The 20,792-nt window shown below is 42.0% G+C and overlaps 1 protein-coding gene across 2 annotated transcripts in view; it reads left to right on the top strand.

Moving 5' to 3' along the window:
- The first annotated feature begins 1,716 nt into the window (after positions 1-1,716).
- LOC120024884 (ubiquitin carboxyl-terminal hydrolase 10-like) overlaps positions 1,717-20,792 on the top strand; it is a 32,579-nt gene continuing 13,503 nt past the window's right edge. The window contains exons 1-9 of one of the 2 annotated variants that reach the window (XM_038969227.1): positions 1,717-1,951; positions 9,344-9,412; positions 9,912-9,957; positions 10,345-10,404; positions 11,324-12,607; positions 19,060-19,151; positions 19,274-19,383; positions 19,620-19,678; positions 19,773-19,876. In XM_038969227.1, the coding sequence (XP_038825155.1) occupies positions 1,925-1,951; positions 9,344-9,412; positions 9,912-9,957; positions 10,345-10,404; positions 11,324-12,607; positions 19,060-19,151; positions 19,274-19,383; positions 19,620-19,678; positions 19,773-19,876 (1,851 nt within the window). In that variant the 5' untranslated portion in view covers positions 1,717-1,924. The remainder of the gene's footprint in view (positions 1,952-9,343; positions 9,413-9,911; positions 9,958-10,344; positions 10,405-11,323; positions 12,608-19,059; positions 19,152-19,273; positions 19,384-19,619; positions 19,679-19,772; positions 19,877-20,792) is intronic. The other variant, XM_038969228.1, reaches the window with a different exon arrangement.

Raw genomic sequence — 20,792 nt, 5'->3', positions numbered from 1 at the left:
CTGGCCACTTCTCTGAAAATGTATTCGAATGAACATTGCCGTGATCAATTGAGTATTAGTGTAAAGGTGTCATAACGATATCTAAGGGAGATCAAATGACAATATATTATTTGTGCATGTAGCCCTACTAAACATTGGTGGCAATGCTTGTTGGCACTAGTGACAGTTACCACGTGGCATTCCTCCGATTCAGAAATGACTACTTAGTGAAGATGGGGGCAATCTAACAGCAGGAGAAACCTGCCAAAAACCCACCCCTTCTTTCAATTGGCTCCTGGATGCTTCTCTTTTTATTGTCTCGTGACTATTACCTCATTCTACGGGCCATAGTACCGCCCGGCGACACTGTGATACAGCTGCCCAGTGGGAAGCATTTACCCACTGCGACCCATAGAATGATGAAGCAGCCTGGAGCCAATAGAAAGAGACGCATCCAGCAGCCACATGAAAGCAGGGCAGGTTTTGGGCGTGTTTTCCCTGGGTGGTTCTAACCTGGTCAGTTAAGAACCGTCCAGGATGGGAGTCACAGTCAGACCCAACTTGAATGATATCGTAATGATTCTGCACACAACTGAATACACATTGAAAAACTTTGACAATGGTTTCAAACGTTAAACAAAATGCTGACACTGACTCGCAACCTGGTCTCCGAGTATTTCGTATTATTCTGTAAGTAAATCTGAGGTGTGCCATAAAGTATGAAGCTTGGTATGGTTACATAAGAGAGATGGTTGCTTAAGGCAAAACCGAAAGTAAAAAGGCGAGAGTCTAGCAACCCAAATGTCACAACATATCATACGAAATGGGTGATGGACACCCACAAATGAATACATACCATACGACACGTAACATATCATACTAAATGGTGTGTCGGATTTACGTACAGAATAATACGAAATGCTCTGAGACCAGGTTGTGATTTGAGGGTAGTAGGCACTAGGGAATAACGTTTGTTAGTATATTTGATGAAGATAAAAACATACATGCACTTCCATGTTAACGTTACCTGTGACGAATGATAAGGCTCACAGGTATGCTGTTTGTTGAAGCGAACCAAACATTGAGATGATAACGAATTGATGAATTAAGAAAGAACAATTAACAATACCTCTTAATTCTGGTTCTTACCTGGATTAATTTGTGCGAATGATTGGATTCTTTACGTCTTTTACTTTTCCTGTATCTTGGCACGTTTTTCGTCTCCAAGCTCCTCCCTCTCACCTGTTCGCTCTATAGAACTCCACCCCCTACCACAAAGACAGCATTCCGAGGGCATGGGACAAAGGTGTGTAGTGTCGGTGGAAAAAGTGGTGTTTCAATTGTGACGTTTTTGGGTGTCAGATTTTAGTGCAGAAGAACTACAGGGGGTTTTAAGAGAAGGGATTCCAGACTCCCAGGCAGGACAACTGGTGCCAAAGTAGTGGGAAGGGGTGTTGGGGATAGATGTATATTAGTTAGATTGTGGTGCAATTTCCTTTCCCCCCACATTTCCCTTTTTATTTTTACACATGTGCATGGATGGAATGTTGAATTAGCAATACATTTTCGTTATAACAACACAATCGGTCTGTCCTAAATAATACATAGCTGACAGCTCTTTTAGCTCATACTCAAGCTGTCAAACGTTCTCTACAATACCCTCCTACCCGGACGTAAACGCACGCGTTCCCAGAGCACACTAGCCATCCGCGGCGCGCGCAGGCCAGAAGCAAGGAGGCGAGACAGAAATGGCGGCGACGGCGGGGGAAGCAGCGTGATATGCTGTAGCAATAAAACAACCTAAAAATACAACTGTCAGTCCATTGTCGAGAAAATGAAAAAGATGTCGAATTAGGCCGTCTTTTGTAATAATTATTACAAAAAACTAACACATTCCCTGGAGAACGTCCATTTTCTGATTGGAAAAGAGAATATCACAGGGAGCATGGCTTCTCAGAGTAACGTTAACCAGGTAACGTTACAACTCTTCACGCTGCTGATGCGCCTATAATTTGAACTGTTTCACATTTGACATAAGATTAATGGAAAAAGTAGTCTTAAATAATATATTGTTAGATTTCTTGATGTGTTTCTTGGCCAAAATATAGTGGTAACTCGTGTCATTGAAAAGTGTGATGATAAATGCTTGCTAATGCTGCCCTAAAAAGCCTATTTCCCCATTGAAACACCAGCATGGTACAGGCCCGAGGAGCCTCCATTCAAATTAGCCAACAATACTCGAAGTAGGGTTAGCTGAAAATCTAAAAATGGGCAAAAATCGTGGTCACGTTTTGGGTTGAGAAAATAACACATTCAAAAGACTCGAACAGTTGTAATTTTCCTTTGACAATTTGTAGTTGTTAAATTGCTGCGTGTATGTGCATGGCCCACCTGCTCTGGCTGATGCGACAGGCCTGCTTATCACAGTGCACATTTTAATAACTGGTTGTTAGCTAGCTTAGCATTTAGATACGAGTGATGTTAAAAAGTGCCGACGAGTTATAAGCAAGGAATTAATAAACTTGTATATGGTCAAACGTAAACTTTAATTGATTTGTCTGGCCAGCTAGCTACCTAGCTTCAATTAGCTAGCTGGACAACTAGCCAGAGTTCGTACGGACGCAGGTGGTGTGGCTAATGACATAGCTATTAGCTACAGTGGGCCTGATCAGAGGCGGTTTAGGTAGATTTCCGAATCTGTACCAGTCAGGATTCTGCAAACGGTTCGGAACTTGCGCATTGTGCACTCCGTTTTTGATGTCCCCTTTAGAGCACGTAGCTAGTTGTGCTGCTTTCAAGGGAAGCTGACTCATGTGGACAGACCTCCATGATCTGTTGAACTGTAATGTCTTGTCACGGCCTGAAGTCGTAACTACTAGCTAGGTAGCTAGCTATCTATCCTACATTGAAAAGGTAGCTAGCTATATATTCTGCCCATGTATAACATTAGCTAACTAGCTAGACATGGCTGTATACATCCATGTAGCTAGCTCGCCTGCTGGGGACCATACTAGTGAATTTCTAATCCACCAACCTATGGAACATCCTGTTTAATTCAGGAAATGGTCATCTATCTACATGCTGGAATGTTGAATAAAATAAAATTTGAACCTACTGTACCGGTTGTCTGCGTGGGCAGGAATGAGACTATAATATGTCCACAATAAATGATTATTAAACCAACTTTTCAAAGTGCTGGTAGTTAGATTTCTGGCATGAACACAAGGCATATACATGCACGCGACGCATGTATACTTGCCACGCTCGTGCACGTTTTTACATGGTTTTGTGCATGTCAGGTGATAGAAATCTGAACACACTACCAGCACTTTGAAAAGTTGGTTTAATAATACTTTCCTGTGGATATATTGTCTAATTCCTGTCCATATAAGGACGAGCCACACAGATAACCGGTTGAGTAGGTTCAAATTAAATTGTATTCACCATTCTAGCTTGTAGAGGACCGTTTCCCGAATTAAACACAGATGTTCCAGACCTTGGTGGATCTAGTAGGCCGTCATTGTAAATAAGAATTTGTTCTTAACTGACTTGCCTTTTTAAATAAAGGTAAAATAAAAAATCCTTCCTAACTCTGTTGCCGGAGAGGAAGGAAACCGATCAGGGATTTTACCATGGTGACTTTAAAACAGAGTTTAATGGCTGTGATAGGAGAGAACTGAGGATGGATCAACAACGTTGTAGTTACTCCATAATGATAGACTGAAAACAAGAAAGCCTGTACAGAATAAAAATATTCTAAAACATGCATCCTGTTTGCAACAAGGCACTAAAGTAATACTGCAAAAAAATGTGACAAAGCAATTTACTTTATGTCCTCAATACAAAGTGTTATGTTTGGGGTAAATCAAATACAATATATTACTAATTACCACTCTATTTTCAAGCATAGTGGTGACTGTAACATGTTATGGGTATGCTTGTAATCATTAAGGACTGGAGAGTTTTTTTAGGATAAAGTAACGGAACGTACCTAAGCACAGGCAATATCCTAGAGAAAAGCCTGGTTCAGTGTGCTTTCCACCAGACACTGGGAGACACCAGACACTGGGGACCTTTAAGCTCTAGACAATAACCTAAAACTAGATCTAAAGCCAAATATAAATACTGGAGTTGCTTACCAAGAAGACGGTGAATGTGCCTGAGTGGTCGAGTTACAGTTTTGACTTAAATTGGCTTGAAACACTATGGCAAGACCTGAAAATGGTTGTCTAGCAATGATCAACAACCAATTAGAATTTTGAAAAGAATAATGGGCAAATGTTGCACAATCCAGGTGTGGTAAAGCTTTTACACTTACCCAGAAAGGCTTGCAGCTTTAATTGCTGCCACAGGGGATTCTAACACAGGATTCTCCCACCCTGTTCCTGGAGAGCTAACTTCCAGTAAGTTTTTGCTCCAACCCCAGTTGTAACTAACTTGATTAATATTATCAACCAGCTAATTATTAGAATCGGTGTGCTAGATTAGGGTTGGCGTGAATTTACAGGACAGTAGCTCTCCAGGAACAGAGTTGGAGAACACTGTTTTAACATGCATTGACTCAGGCTGTTGAATACTTATCTAATCAATATGTTTTACAAATGTTATTTTTTCTTCCACTTTGACAGAGTATTTTGTGTAGATCTTTTACAAAAAAATGACAAATCAAGTTGAATCCCATTTTTGTAACACAACAAAATGTGGAGAAAGTCAAGGGGTGTGAATACCAGCTAACTAGTTAGTTAATTTCTTGTTGGCCTATTGGTAATCTGTCATACGGTCCATGTTTGTCCAACTACTAAGTGTTTTTAATCTTACTCGACCATTTTCAACAATGGTGGTTTATAGCGACACGTAAGATTAATAGCTAGCTTACTACCTTGCTCATCCACAGACATTTAAATCAATACAGAGTCGGCCTAAACTAGATGTCAAATTCCCATTGTGCCATAGGGTCCACCCCACCAGGGCTGGCGAATGTAAGCAGACTATCTAGCTGGCTTGCTTGGGGTTTAAGTTTAGGTGCATGTGTGAAACTGTGTATATCTCACTGAAGGGGCGAAATATTAAACCATTGATCTAAAGGAGGTAGTTTTGTTCTGAGTCATTCTGAGAGGGCTGTTCCTGCACCTGAGGTAATGTGTCCACTGCCCTACCATTTGATATTCTTAATATAAGGCTCTGGTATCAGGGGTTGAGCGTAGTGGCATTGAATGCACGTAATGGAGACATTAATTTATGATTCACAATAAAATTACATTTTACACTGCAGATTGTCTCTGAGCATTGAAGAAAATTGATTGAATGCCCATTGCAGAGAATTGAATGTACCTGCAATGTATGGGTTGAGCACAAGGAGCTGCAGAAGACACATCTTTGCTTTATGACTCAGGGATTCTAGATTGAAGCAAAGGGCAGAGGAATGGCAGCTGTTGGACACCGTTCCACACCACAGCAGTGGGTTGTCTGGGTGTTGCATACCAAAGTATCATCACAATATTTTCCAAGTTAATAAATTAATGCTGGGAATCTTCAGCTGAGTAAATGCTTCCATCTATTGTGGACATCAAGCATAAAATGGTTCATGGGCCTGTATAGTTTCTACCTAAGTATATTGTACTGTGCATTTGCCCATATTTTAGTTTTTGACAGTTTTGTCAGTTGGTGAACAGCGTGGATTTGGCAATGGTGGATTGTCTTAATGTCACATGACAAATAAGGGGGTTAGGAGTGGGTAGCTGTGGGTAAACCTATACCTAATTAAGGGGTTGTAACTGAAAAAGATGGCAACCTCTTGTCACAGTGACGATCTGATGTGTTATTTTTTTTTAACTTTAACTACAGAAAGTGTTATGGTTAATTTCCAAGCATGATCTGATATGCTGGTGGTGGCCTTCATCTTTTGAATGGTGAGCTCCTGATTCAACATTATGGAAATGGCACATGAGGCCCAGAGTTGCCTGGCTTTTTAGGTATTTTTCTGAACAGCAGGGTGGAGCAGTGTTTAGAGAGCAGAGCTGCCTCCCATTTGTCTTACTCTTGAAAGGTCCTGCAACACCATGGCCTCAGAGAATCCCATCAGCTGTTGGTAATCGCCCTGTATTAAAGTGTCTCTTCCGTAAATAAATTGTAGTGTTCCTCTCTGTCATGTCTGCTCAATGTTTTTTCAGTTCTTGGGCGTCACTCACTGTGCTAGGTCATCATTCTTCATAAGAATGTAATACGCAAGCCCCAACATGCATCATAGGTTTATTCGAAACATGTTTGACCTTATTTGTAGTGATACATATTCATGGAATGCCAAGTTTGCTAATAGTGACTCTTTGCATTCCAATTTGTGAGGCCTTGCAGGGCTGGCTTAGTCCCAGTCCAATAGGGAACACTGAGTAGTGATGAGGTAATCCCAGTCCTTGTAGGTAGGTATATGGGGTTGTGGATTGCATCAGGTGGGAGTTGGTAATGTCTGGTAACTTAAAATTCAAGTGAAACAACTTGTTTGACTGGCTCTTATCAGCTTGTCTGCTGTTTGACATATTTTCTCTTAATAAACCCCAACCCCTCTAAGCCAACCACCCCATTCACTTCCTTAAACCTGTCTTCCACATAAAACACATTTGGATGTCTTTTTGTTAAACAGAAGCCTCATTGAAGGCTGTCTGTAATATATGATTATCATTCTACTCTATTGACGTAAAGTATACTAACATTAGAAATGAGCATGTGTTCAGTTTCTCTGGTTTAGCTCCTTTTATCAGAGACGATGTCATCGTGCTTTATATTTCATATGGATCCCACCTTACACTGTAAGTCCCACCCCTGTTCCATGATCTGTAACCACATTCATTGAAAGTGTGTGTGCGCACCGTCTCACTGGAGCATGTAGAAGTAATACAGATGGCTATTTTGTGGTAATCCTCAATCCAAACCAACAGCGAGGGAAGCTTAGTGTGGCACGCCTGTAGAAAGAGTCAAAGGGACATTCTTTCTGTTGTGATTGTATTAGCTGTCCTGAGGCCGTTGGATTATAGCTGGCTGTTTGTCGCCTGTAGTGCCATTTCAGCAATGTTGGGCCCTCATTTGCGAAGAGTTACATATGCTTGAACTGCACTTTCTTTTCCCTGTGCCTCCCTTTTCATGTCCCACAGTTCAATGCGCTGGGAGGATTCTGTGTGGTTAGCGAGCTTGTTTCAACTGTTCTTTACTGCTCCGTGTCATTGGACACCTTCCCCTCACTATGCACCACCAACACTTGTTTTTGTTTAGATATCATTTTTTATTTGTTGCCTAATGAAAGACTTCAAGGTTGTCTTTTCAGGCTGTAATGTTATGCAGATATGTTTTTGGATCGACACAAGTGTCCCTGCTATCCTGTAATGTGCCAAACCAAGAAATGTCAACCGTGCGATTGAAGGACCAGTTCACCCCACTGTGCAGGGCTGTCGGTGTGCAGCCCTGCACTATATTTATGAATATTTGAAACATCAGATGTGGGTCACTGAAAATTAACTAAATTGAATTCTTATTACTACATTGATCCTCAAACAATATGAATGACCACCCCACTTCCAATTATTAATATGGGGAATTTGGTTGTGTGTAGTGTGAAAAGTGTTGCCAGTACTCAACTCAATTTGCTTAATCACATTACAGTGTGGAGCCTTGTGTAAAAGGTGCAGCTAGAAGGAGTAATCCCTGGACAGGGCTTGACATTAACTTTTTTTTGTCAGTTGTCCAAAAATAGAAAAATGTTACAAGAAACCACTTTACAAAATAAAATGTATTACTGTATTGTTTACCATAGAAAATAGAATCAGACAAAAAAATTGTCTGCACTCTCCTTATTGATGACTTTGCATATTCAAGCCTGTTTGCATATTCAAACACTGCGCCTTTAAGGCTCTACTGGAGGATGTTTGGCCACCTTTTGGTAGCCTATAAAATATTGCAACATTAAAATGACAACCTTATATGTTTGTATGTCTACGGTTTAAAACACTCTGGGAGAGTTCTGGGACAACAGATCCAAAATTCATAACCACTGCACATAAAAAAGTAAAACAATGAGGCTGATGAAACTGATCCGACAGTTTTGCTTAAAATGTTGATACATTTTTATTCCTTCATATTCCTTCACATTATAAGCTCAATATTTAAAAAATGACCGTTTATTGTGAAATAGTTTCAAAATGTTAGCCACCTCCACAACAGGCACTGTCCTACACTCTCCGGTCTTGTGACCATTTGATCTGAACTAAGTGCCTTGAGTATGTCGACAGAATCAAGCCTTCAGAGGTTTAATGTTACCTAAATTATATTTGTCAAACATGACTGGTGTTTACCCTATATTTATGTAATTAAAGTTTGGCTACATTTTCTGGCGCCTCCAAGTCAGCATCGGTTTGGACATGAGGCTGTAGCTGATATGCATATCACATACACTTTGTCATGTAGGCTTTTTATTTGGCCTCTGATCCAATTCTGATTGGAGTAATTGTTTGATATTGTGATTTTAAAAATCTACTTGTCAATTTCGTGCAACTTAAATCTGTTATTCTTGTCCTGCAAGCATTAATATCAAGCCCAGCTGGATGAACCCATGGGATTTGAGGGTCACAAGTCCAGACCAGCATACCAAATAATGATACTTCACTGCCATTAACATTTTCCTGCCCCAGAACATTTGTGTGAGCGTTTTTGAAGTTGTTACATTGAGGGACATAAGATTGATAAAATAATGCATTGTGGCCAAATGTCAGCTAACATTTCAAAAGTATTGTTTTACTCCACTTTTGAAGAAACTACAAAAAATGGACTACAATAGTTATTTGTAGTTCATTCCCTTAGAATGTGTTACATATTGGCTGAAGACAGTGAGTCGGGTCTCTCCATTTGGCTCAGTTCTCTGGGAAGTGGGCTGCCGGGAGCCATTTTGCCATTCTGCCATTCTAATGCTGCATGACTCGTCACTTTCATGTCATCCCTTACTTTTACCCAAACCCATGGCGCAATCTGGGCAGACTGATGATATGCAAGCCCTCTCCCAGTAGGCCTAGTCTTACCTCTCCAACGGGTCTGTCACAACTGTGTCAGTTCATCAGTAAGAGGTGTACTCCTTGTCTGTAAAATTCTCTGTAGACAAATGGAGGGCTAACGCGAACTTTTTTCAAAGTGTGTTTCTCATGGGGTCTTGGGATGTTTTAGCAATATTTCACACTTACGTTTTCTACACATGTTAATATTGAAGATACCATATAATATATGTAGTGATTTAATAAATAATATATTGATTTTAAAAGGTTGCACATGATTATCCTCAGTATGTTGAATCAGATGTTTTATGTAAATATATTTTCTCTCTGCGCAGTACATCTTCGGGGAGTTCAGCCCTGATGAGATCAATCAGTTCTTCGTGACTCCACGATGTTATGTTGAGGTAAGACAAAGAGTTTTGAATGAGGCTCGAATTAAACATTTATTCACATACGTTTCCTCCAGCTTATAGCTGTTTTGACACCGTATAGTCTACGGTGTTAAGTGTTGGTGTGCCGTTTGCTCTTAATGTTAACCGGGTCGATCTTAAGAATGGCCTTTTGGAAGCTCATTAACACCCAAACCGCTGAGTTTATAGATTTAGTCCAGTGTGTTTATCTACTCTGTCATTGTGTCTAAAACACAGAGAAGACAATGGTTTATTGCATATGTTCTCTGTTTAGTGAGTGTGAACAATATAAGCCACAAAATAACACGTTTTTATCACCAGTACTGTCATCTGCCCCCCTCTAACGTGCACATTACACAGATATGATTCATTGATAAGCAGGAAGGCCCAGACTGACAAGTCGTGGTCTATGAGGTTAACGCTATGTTTGATTATTTACTTTAACTAGAAGTGTCTTTTTAATTTGTAATCTAATCTCTCTGCTCTTTGACAGCTTCCCCCCTTCAATGACAAAGTCTCCTGCGTCAGTCAGTCTTCAGGTAAGAACGTCTACTGGATTGCTCTGATTTATTTAAGTTTGTCTTGTAGACATTCCGAACGTCATCCGCATGAGGCCGGCCAGCGCTCTCTGGGTTGACAACACTCTTGCCCCCACACTCTTGCCCCCAGTAATGGTTATGACCAAAATCAAACATACATATGCCCGTTTGTGCTAGTTGGATCCAGACTGAACTGCATGTAAGAGAGTGACAGTTTAAGTCTGAATTGACATTGTTTTAAGATAAGGTTTAACTTGTAAAAATATGTCCAAACATACCTGCAGAGCAGGGATTTGGGAGCCAACAAGTTACAAAAAGTCTGTCAACCATACCCCTCCCCTGCTCATAACACTTAATTTTTTACCCTGATTTGTATGAATTATTCAGGAAGTTACTGCACTCCTGCTGTGCCTTACATTACGGAGTCTATGAGACGGCAGGTTTGCGGTGAGTTTTGGGTCCGACGCTGTGCTTATTATTTGTTGCTGAAGCACTTAATCCCAGGTCTTAAAAACTGGTGGCTTTCTAAACCTTGCCCCTATTTACTCTCATTCTTGCCTGTCCGTACGATCTGTGAGGCTTTGCATGCTTAGATGCCGTTAAATATCTCCTCTCTATTGCATTAAACACATTGGCACCGCAGCAGTGCTTTAAGTTGACTTGTGATTGATTTGTATACCCCCTCACTTAACTGGATGGATTGAGAAAACCCTTTTTTATTGGACTTAAGGGCATAGTAATGGTCTTATATGGAAGCTAACAATTACAATAGGTATTTTGTTTTGCTAGGGTTTGTCACTCAATGCATCATTATGACTCTCTGGAATGAAATCCCTTTGGTAAAAACACTAACAGAGGACACTCTAATCCACAGTGAAGAGCGAATCTCGAACAAACTCTAACCATACCTTAATTCCCCCTCAGGGTTTCCGGTGGCTGGGTTGTATGGATGACCAGTCTTGTCTTATATAGCCCTGACGTACCATTTTCAGTGTTGGGATGATCTGAATTTACTAACGTTTTCCTCATGTTCACCTTCAGCTGTTTCTCTCACTGCCTATCATCTTTCAATTTGCAGTGTTAGCAACTTGTTAAATCTAATCGATATTTAACTTACTGTTCATTGCGTGATACTTTTATTTGTGTAGTGCTCAAGGTCAATGTTTGATATATTCCATTGAGTTTGTGACAGTTAATGAAGTTGGAAATTGTGTTGTATATTTCATGATGCCAAAATTTGTTTTGGAGTAGTAAGTATGAATAATTGGTCACAACATTATTTTATTGTGTTGTGTGAACCTTTGTCTTCAGTGCAGAACTGTAGTGCTTTATGTTCCCAAGCTGACTGACACATCCTCCTCTGCAGGTGAAGACTACCAGCACATTGAGTTTGGTGTGGACGAGGTGATGGACTTGGAGCCTGTGGGAGTGAAGGATCCTCTCTTCAAGGTGTCCAGCACTCTGAACCCCCAGGCTCCAGAGTTCATCCTAGGATGCCAGCCGTCTCAGAAGGTCCCGCAGACAGCCGCAGCCCTCTCTCCGGCAGCAGACGTTTCAGACGGAGCACACTACAACTCCCTGGACGGACCCGACGGCCCGGACGGACCCGACGGCCCAGACGGACCCGATGGCCCAGACTCGGAACCCTCCGCCATGGACAGCAACCAGAACTGCCAGGATGGGGACGGGGGCCCGGGCAGCCTGGGCCAGCGGGAGAGGAAGAAAAAGAAAAAGCGCCCGCCAGGATACTACAACTACTTGGAGGGCTCAGGCCCCAATAGCGGTGGCATGGGTGTGGACGGGCCTCCTGGAAAGGGGTTGGTGAATGGACACGCTCTTAGCGGCCCTCACCTCGGGTCGCAGGACATGGTTGGTAAGACGTTGTCAGGGGGCGGACTTTCCACCTCAGCCCCTGTCACTACGGCAGCAGCGTCGGCTGCTGTGAATCAGAGGACTTGTGATAGCCCTGATGAATCGTCTTTGGACTTCACGAGTGGAGCCGCCTCATTATCAGATGGTAAAGATGCGGCCTCCTCCTCCTCTTCCTCCTCTCAGAGCAGTGGGGTGGCAGAGGGAGGCAGAACTGCAGAGCAGCAGCCTGAGAACATGGCTCCAGAGAGCCCTGAACTGCTGGGCAGCGGCGGGCACAGCCCCTGCCCCACCTCCCCTCCTCCCCCCTCAGTTGCTGTGGCCAGCCCCCCTGCCACCATTGCTACTGCTACTATTGAAGAAGAGGAGGTGACTAGGGACAGTGGGGTGGCTAATGGGCTGGCTGAGCCCCATGCTGGCATCAGTGCAGACGGACACAAGGAGGCCTCTGAGGCATTGGAGCAGCCCCAGCAGCAGGCCCCAGCTCCCTCAGTGGAGCCTGCTTCCTCCCCAGACTCTGAGGCCCAGCCGGCAGTGGCAGAGCAGCCTAAGTCGCCTGCCTCTCCGGCTGCGCCCGCTGCCAACCCCCTCAAATCCTGGGCTAGCCTCTTCCACAACTCCAAGCCTCTGCCTGGAAGCCATCAGGCCTACGTGGAGGTGAAGAACGTGGTGGAGGTAGTGGCTCCCTCCCTGGCCGCCGTGGAGCAGCATGAGAAGGCTGGGGAGGTGAAGGAGAGCCCTGTCCATGTATCAGAGGATCCCATGGCCCCTAAACTTGCAGGTAGTGTACTCACAGATAGCCCCACAGTGTGAGGAAGAAGAGCTCACAGGTTAACCCTTATGTCCTTTGGAGTGTGTTAGGACTGTCCCCGACTAAAAAAATAATAATCTTGGTTGACCGAAAGTCATCTGTTCTTTCGTCCAATCGATTGGTCTAAATTTTGAAACGTGTATTTTTTCATATATAGACACCCTACAGTGGGGCAAAAAAGTATTTAGTCAGCCACCAATTGTGCAAGTTCTCCCACTTAAAAAGATGAGAGAGGCCTGTAATTTTCATCATAGGTACACTTCAACTATGACAAACAAAATGAGAGAAAAAAATCCAGAATCACATTGTAGGATTTTTAATGAATTTATTTGCAAATTATGGTGGAAAATAAGTATTTGGTCAATAACAAAAGTTTATCTCAATACTTTGTTATATACCCTTTGTTGGCAATGACAGAGGTCAAATGTTTTCTGTAAGTCTTCACAAGGTTTTCACACACTTGCTGGTATTTTGGCCCATTCCTCCATGCAGATCTCCTCTAGAGCAGTGATGTTTTGGGGCTGTTGCTGGGAAACAGACTTTCAACTCCCTCCAAAGATTTTCTATGGGGTTGAGATCTGGAGACTGGCTAGGCCACTCCAGGACCTTGAAATGCTTCTTACGTAGCCACTCCTTCGTTGCCCGGGCGGTGTGTTTGGGATCATTGTCATGCTGAAAGAACCAGCCACGTTTCATCTTCAATGCCCTTGCTGATGGAAGGAGGTTTTCACTCAAAAGTTTACGATACATGGCCCCATTCATTCTTTCCTTTACACGGATCAGTCGTCCTGGTCCCTTTGCAGAAAAACAGCCCCAAAGCATGATGTTTCCACCCCATGCTTCACAGTAGGTATGGTGTTCTTTGGATGCAACTCAGCATTCTTTGTCCTCCAAGCACGACGAGTTGAGTTTTTACCAAAAAGTTCTATTTTGGTTTCATCTGACCATATGACATTCTCCCAATCTTCTTCTGGATCATCCAAATGCTCTCTAGCAAACTTCAGACGGGCCTGGACATGTACTGGCTTAAGCAGGGGGACACGTCTGGCACTGCAGGATTTGAGTCCCTGGCGGCGTAGTGTGTTACTGATGGTAGGCTTTGTTACTTTGGTCCCAGCTCTCTGCAGGTCATTCACTAGGTCCCCCCGTGTGGTTCTGGGATTTTTGCTCACCGTTCTTGTGATCATTTTGACCCCACGGGGTGAGATCTTGCGTGGAGCCCCAGATCGAGGGAGATTATCAGTGGTCTTGTATGTCTTCCATTTCCTAATAATTGCTCCCACAGTTGATTTCTTCAAACCAAGCTGCTTACCTATTGCAGATTCAGTCTTCCCAGCCTGGTGCAGGTCTACAATGTTGTTTCTGGTGTCCTTTGACAGCTCTTTGGTCTTGGCCATAGTGGAGTTTGGAGTGTGACTGTTTGAGGTTGTGGACAGGTGTCTTTTATACTGATAACAAGTTCAAACAGGTGCCATAATACAGGTAACGAGTGGAGGACAGAGGAGCCTCTTAAAGAAGAAGTTACAGGTCTGTGAGAGCCAGAAATCTTGCTTGTTTGTAGGTGACCAAATACTTATTTTCCACCATAATTTGCAAATAAATTCATAAAAAATCCTACAATGTGATTTTCTGGATTTTTTCTCTCATTTTGTCTGTCATAGTTGAAGTGTACCTATGATGAAAATTACAGGCCTCTCATCTTTTTAAGTGGGAGAACTTGCACAATTGGTGGCTGACTAAATACTTTTTTGCCCCACTGTATGTGTTTTAATTAAATGAACTATATATGCATTGAGCTTGTCTGATGCTTTAAGCTCACTGTTCGATTTAATAAGACACAAATGATTCGAGGGAGCCAGAGATCAAGATAACCCGAAGACAGAAACCTTAACCTGTCCCGACCATCCTCCTCCCGCTCCTACTGGCTTTCCCAGATTCTGCCGTTACTCTCCTGAAGTTGCCAGCAATAGGCGACGTAAGGAGTCGGCAACCATTCTCATGTGGAATGACAATTTATTTGACAATTTCTACCGATCTTGCGTGCCAGTTATGGTTTTCATATGCACATTTTCGTGGAAGTTTAATTTAATTTATAACTATCTTCGGATCTCAAAATCATTATCATGTGGTTAATCAAAAATCTATATGAAAAGGATACAAACCTAAAATGTGTTTATGTAACAATAGCCTATAAAGCCAACCAATGAAAACATTGCATTCAGCAGGTAGAAAATATCCTGATTTTAAATCACATCGGCTACGCGTGGCCTGTCTGTAACAAACTTGAAACGTATCAGCTATTAACTTGGGTCCGGCTTGAAGCTCCTTGCAACATTGTATAAAATATTCTGGGCCCTCAGTTTCCTGTGCCAGTGAACTCTGGACACGCAGCTGTAGGCTATTTGCGCAAGGGATAAGAAGTAATCAGGTAGGCCTATTTTATGATGTTTCCACTGGATCAGAGCATGACATTTATCTAAAGGGAGAGAGCTGGAAAGATTTTTCAAATACATTGAGGAATTATTGTCATTCTCAATGGATGTAAAAACAGACTCTGTTTGCTTGCTGTTTTGAGGTGAAGAAAACATTACTTTGAGAAGTTCCACGACTCATTAGTGGTGGTGCGTTAAGACAATCAGAAATACTGTCAGATCCCCAAATGGACACATTTAAATGCCGACATTTGCGCGCAGGCCAGGTAACCTATAGGCCTACTTCTATGCATAATCAGGTGCGCATCCTTACTCAACATTGACAGGAGCGCTCCAAACAAAAGACAATGACTAAATTGACAACTCAATTTAAATGGAATGAAATAAACCAGAACTTGTTTCTCACAAGTGTAGCATAGGTTGTGCGCTCTGCAAATAACCTGTCCACTCCTACAGTGAGAATGGTAAAAGACTGGAATAATAATAATATTGAGGGCATTAATCTTTTTTTTCAATTTTCGCCTAAATGACATACCCAAATCTACCTGCCTGTAGCTCAGGCCCTGCAGCAAGGATATGTATATTCTTGGTACCATTTGAATTGTGAATTTAATGTAGGAGAATATAACGCAATAGATCTGGTAAAAGAAAATGCAGATATTATTATTATTTTTTTTTCTACCATCTTTGAAATGGAAGAGAAAGGTCACAGTTCCAGCCATCACTCTGGTTGTAATTCCGATGGTGTCCACACGATGGCAGCAGTGTATGGGCAACGTTTCAGACCGATAACTTGAAGTATGAGCGAGCTACAGGACATTTAGTGTGAAGTCACCCAGGTACATATGGGCAAATCGTGAAAGAGACATTTGCATTCATATTACGTTTTTCTGCAAGAATATCGTCAAATCTGTATACTTTGACTTTGATTTAGCTTTTCCAGTATTAGTAGCCATATTATAAGTTCAAAATTTGCAAAACAACCAGTTTTCATAACTTCATAGCTCTCCATATTCTTATTTTTGTCCAAAAGCAAAAGGCATGCTGTAGCAAAAGGTTAGCACCTACATTTTGCGACAGACACAGGGTTTCCAGATACTCCCGTAAAGCCCAGCTCATTGGCTATTTAGCTAGCTTTGTTTGACCCCGATTGGTTGTTATTTAACAAAGAAAGAGTCGTTCAAGTGAAGACCGCCCACGTCATCGACATGCCATGAAGGCGTTGCTCTCTGACCAAATATGGTGTCATATAGGATATACTACACCCCTAATGATATAGTGAAGTCTTGTTACGTTCTAGGATTTCTGAGGAATACATACAAACGTGATTTGACTCGTTGAAACAATGTTTGGGGTGAGATTTTCGCAGATTCCTTTCTTTGCAAATTGAACGAGTGGAAATACAAAATCGGTCGTGCATGCTATATGGACCTTTTTAGGATATGAAAAATGATTTTATCTAACAAAACTTCATGTTATCTCTGGGACCCTTTGGATGATACATTCTGAAATCTTGCTCTGATTTAAGTACACATTTCACCTTCAGAGGTGAATTTATCAAACCTATCGCGGTGAAAAAGTGTGTTAGGAGCTCTCCTCAAACAATAGCATGACATTTTGACATCGCAGTAATAGCTACTGTAAATTGGACAGTGCAGTTATATGAACAAGAATTTAAGCTTTCAGCCGATATAAGACACTTATATGTACCGACATTTGTTGTTTCTCTAAAATCTGCAATGGTGACACAGCACTGCATGATTTACAACTGTCCCGTTGACGGGATGCCGATCTCTAAGAAGTTTTCGCGGACTTTACCGTAACCAAACAAACATTGTAGATTAGAAATTATTGGAATTAACCGTGTATGTACTACTGGTGATATATGTAATGGGGAATTGATAGACACTAACAATCAAAAGCAAACAATTCTCACAATTAAGTTATGAAACAATGAATGTGCACAAATTAGCAGGAGGGAGCACATTCTGGAGAGAGATGTGCATTGTGCCGCCACACTCGCCTTCTTGGGCTGTGCCATCCCCGCGGCCTCCGCGATGGATTAGTCTGGACCTCCGCAATGGATTAGTTCACTGAGATGGCCGCGAATAAGACGGGTGTCTCGTGTGCAATATATTTGCTACTGCTCGACTAAAAAATAATCTTGGTCGACCAACAGCCTATCGACCACTCAGATAATTGTGGTCAGCCCTAGAGTGAGTTGACAAAACTATACCCATTGATTATTATAATAGTCTTTAATTTGTGCACTTTTCATGTTCTGTATGCATGTGCTGAAGTTCAGCCTACCGTCCACTTGGTGTCAACATTAGGGCGTTTAGCTAGACTGATACACATGAGCACCAGGTGGTGCTAACACTCAATGCTTGGTAAGGCCCAGATTGCTATGACACATCTCCATGACATGCTTTACCTCACCACCCTATTTTCCCCAATAATGCCCCAATGAATGGAGCTGGGGAATGAATGGCAGGCCATGTGAGCCCAGGGAGACTCCCATGTAGCCAACTGGCCTTGCTTGCGTCAAAGAGAGTCATTGTATATAGCAGTAATACTAATACATGTTGAAGGCCTCTATTCCAAACTGCATTCACGAGAATACAGAGGGTGGGCTGGAGCTACTGCTTTACCAATAATGTATGAGCAGCACTAATTAAGTCCATTACCATGACATCAACCTTATGGATTTTCAGATGCAGTAGACTAGAGCAGGATAAATCTCTGACCTCACCCCTTTCTCCTAACACACACACAGAATATAAAATAAAATTGCAAAGCTACATAATGAGTTGATCTTGTAAGCTGCTTAATTAAAGGGGATATGTAGGGTCATATCCTGATTATTCACTTCCCAACAACAGCCTCCAGGTGTTGGGACCACACAGGGTACACTGGCGGTTTTAAACCGCCTGTGACGGGGGATTGCCATGTCTGGGTAATGTGTGGTTTTTGTCTTGACGGGATTATTGCTTGTCTCACTCAGTGCTATGACCCTGGGCTTCCTCAGGCCTCATGGATGTAGTTCTGTGTCTGGATATACTATATCCAGACACAGAACTGTATACTACTAATATACAGACACAGTCTGTATACTACTAATATACAGACGGGCCTTCTCAGTGGGTTACTTAAGCCTGTCATCCTTTTTGTAAACTGGGATTTTTCATCTGAGGTATTTATGAGAGAGGGCTTCTGGGCAGCCTAATGTGCTTCTGTCTAGATAAACCTGATGGTTTCCTGTGCTCTACGGCTGTAAATAATTAAACCATGCTCCATGTGGTTGCCTTCACCGTTCAGTAGAAAGGCTTATTTTGTACCCACAATACAGTGCTCAGACTGCGCAATCCTGTCAGGAAATGAACAGGAGGATGAACACGAAGCTATTATAGGACGCCTTACTGGTGTCACCACTACCAAGTCTCATTTTGATTTCCAACCCTGTATACGATCGTATCTCTGGACTGGATTTTATCTGGAGTGTGCCTTTACTGTTTAGCCGAACTATATTTCTCTTCTCCTGGAATGACCGTTTCACTTTTAGCAAACCTGTTATCTATAAAAACCATGTTTCTGTAATTTGGAGGTTGTTCATAATATGCTATGTACGTAAGCGGAACTATCAAAAAACTGCCTGCCATTTTTAACCCATTTTCCCATAATGTGATTATGTGGTGGTGTTTTATGATACTTTCTATGTTGGAATGCCTGTCCACGTTACCATGGAAGCTGTGTTGTCAGTGACAGTCTCCCTTCCTAGGCGTGGCACAGTATCTCCTTGTTCTGACAAACCAGCCTTGTGTGCCACTGTCATATGATGCAGAGTTGGAAGAAGGGACACAATCTATATAGCACAGTATGGTGTAAATTGATATTATTTTTTCCTGAGGTTTACAAACTAGCTTCTATTTAAACTTTGATTTTAGTAAGGGATATGTGTTCAAAATCATGTGTATTTGTTTGAATCCCCAGAACTAATTGAGAGTGTGAAGTTGATACACAAACCAGTGTCTTTGCAACCAAGAGGACTGATCAACAAGGGAAACTGGTGCTATATCAACGCTGTATCCTTTTCTCAGTTGCATGTGAAATGCTTAAATCACACCATGTCATAAACAAAGTGACATTAAATGTCTGTATTTAGTGTTCCAATGAGGTGATTTTACCCTTGACTGCCACCCCCAAGACATTGCAGGCCCTGATTGCTTGCCCTCCCATGTATCACCTGTTGAAGTCCATTCCCCTGTTCAATGACACCCAGAGACCCTGTACTTCCACACCCATGATGGACAACTTGTAAGTAGCCTCTCTCCCTGGGAGCTGACTGGCTGTTTTTAAAAGTCAAATCTCACAAGCAATAGAGGTGTTGTTTGTGTGAAAATAAGCAGCGACGACAAATTCCTGCCTGAACTAAATTGGTTAAACTGTGTTAAGAGTATTGAGAGAAGGTGTTAAATGTGTGCTCACTGCATTGGGTTGGGTGTGTACTTCTTTTGCTGATTACAACTCCCTGACCTTGTTTCTCCCTCCAGTGTAAGGCTTGTCAATGAGTTCAGCAATATGCCTGTGCCATCCAAAGCCAAGCAGCAAGGTAAGCTGTCTGTCAGCATCTTCTAAAAGAGCTAGAGTTTCTTGTATTTCCTGTTGATGTTCATTTGATGTGTTCCTTGTTGCTTTTTCCGTAGCTGCTGGTGAAAAGATAATAAAAGACATTCGACCAGGTGCTCCTTTTGAACCCAACTACATCTACAGACTCCTCACCCTCATCAAGTCGAGTCTCTCAGAGAAGGTAAAGCCATTGGGCATCCAGACCAAGCGTTTACCTGCGGCCTGTAAAATGAGTAATGTGTCCTCTGAGGTTGTACTAGCAATTAGGACTGGGAGATGTATTTTATTCATTTGAATGTTTTAGAGCAGAATATTGCAACAGTCTTTTTTTATGTCCGCTTGTTGTAATGTTTTATTTTTGGTCTAGTCTCCTTTGCTCCCTCTGTGCTGTGTGCACCTTACCATTTACACACACACCAAGTCCCTCCCCCGGCCACTCACAACAACAAAGATGAGAGATCACTTCTTCCTCTCTGACAAACAGGTTTCAACTTTCCACTTGCATTTGTGGTTTGGTCCAACAGAATCGGTCATATGGAGACTGAAACACATTGAGACATTATTTTACTGTAATAGAGGAAGTTAACCTTTCTAAATGATACCCTTTTTATCTCTCAACTCAAGTTGCTCACAGAGCAGACACTACTAAAACAGGAGTATCAATGAACATTGGTTCTGGAAAATGTGTGTTCAGCATTTTATCCAGAGACTGTTATACTAGCTGTCTAGGCTGTTTTATAAATGTGCAATAATTATAAAACACAAATATAAGGAATTCTGAGAAATAAGGTAGGCTACATGATTTCAACGTCTGAACAAAGTGGACAGGCTAGCATGCTTTTCAAACCGTTGGAAACAGAAAGAACGGTGTGTTCATAACAATTCTATCTTGTTAGCCAGCACATAGGCCCAAGTTGGCTAAACTTGAAATATAAAGATTAGCTGGTTACTCAGTAGCACATGGGCTTGAGTGATTGTTTGAGACCTGTGTTAATGTTCTATAATGCCTGCTACAAATGTTAGTCATTATTAGTGAATGTGCATTATACATGGTTCTGGTTAAATTTGTAACAAAAAGGTTATTTTCATAGACTGAC

The sequence above is a fragment of the Salvelinus namaycush genome, chromosome 30 (genome assembly GCF_016432855.1).
Source record: "Salvelinus namaycush isolate Seneca chromosome 30, SaNama_1.0, whole genome shotgun sequence".
Classification (NCBI taxonomy): domain Eukaryota; kingdom Metazoa; phylum Chordata; class Actinopteri; order Salmoniformes; family Salmonidae; genus Salvelinus; species Salvelinus namaycush.
This window is presented reverse-complemented; position numbering and strand designations above follow the sequence as displayed.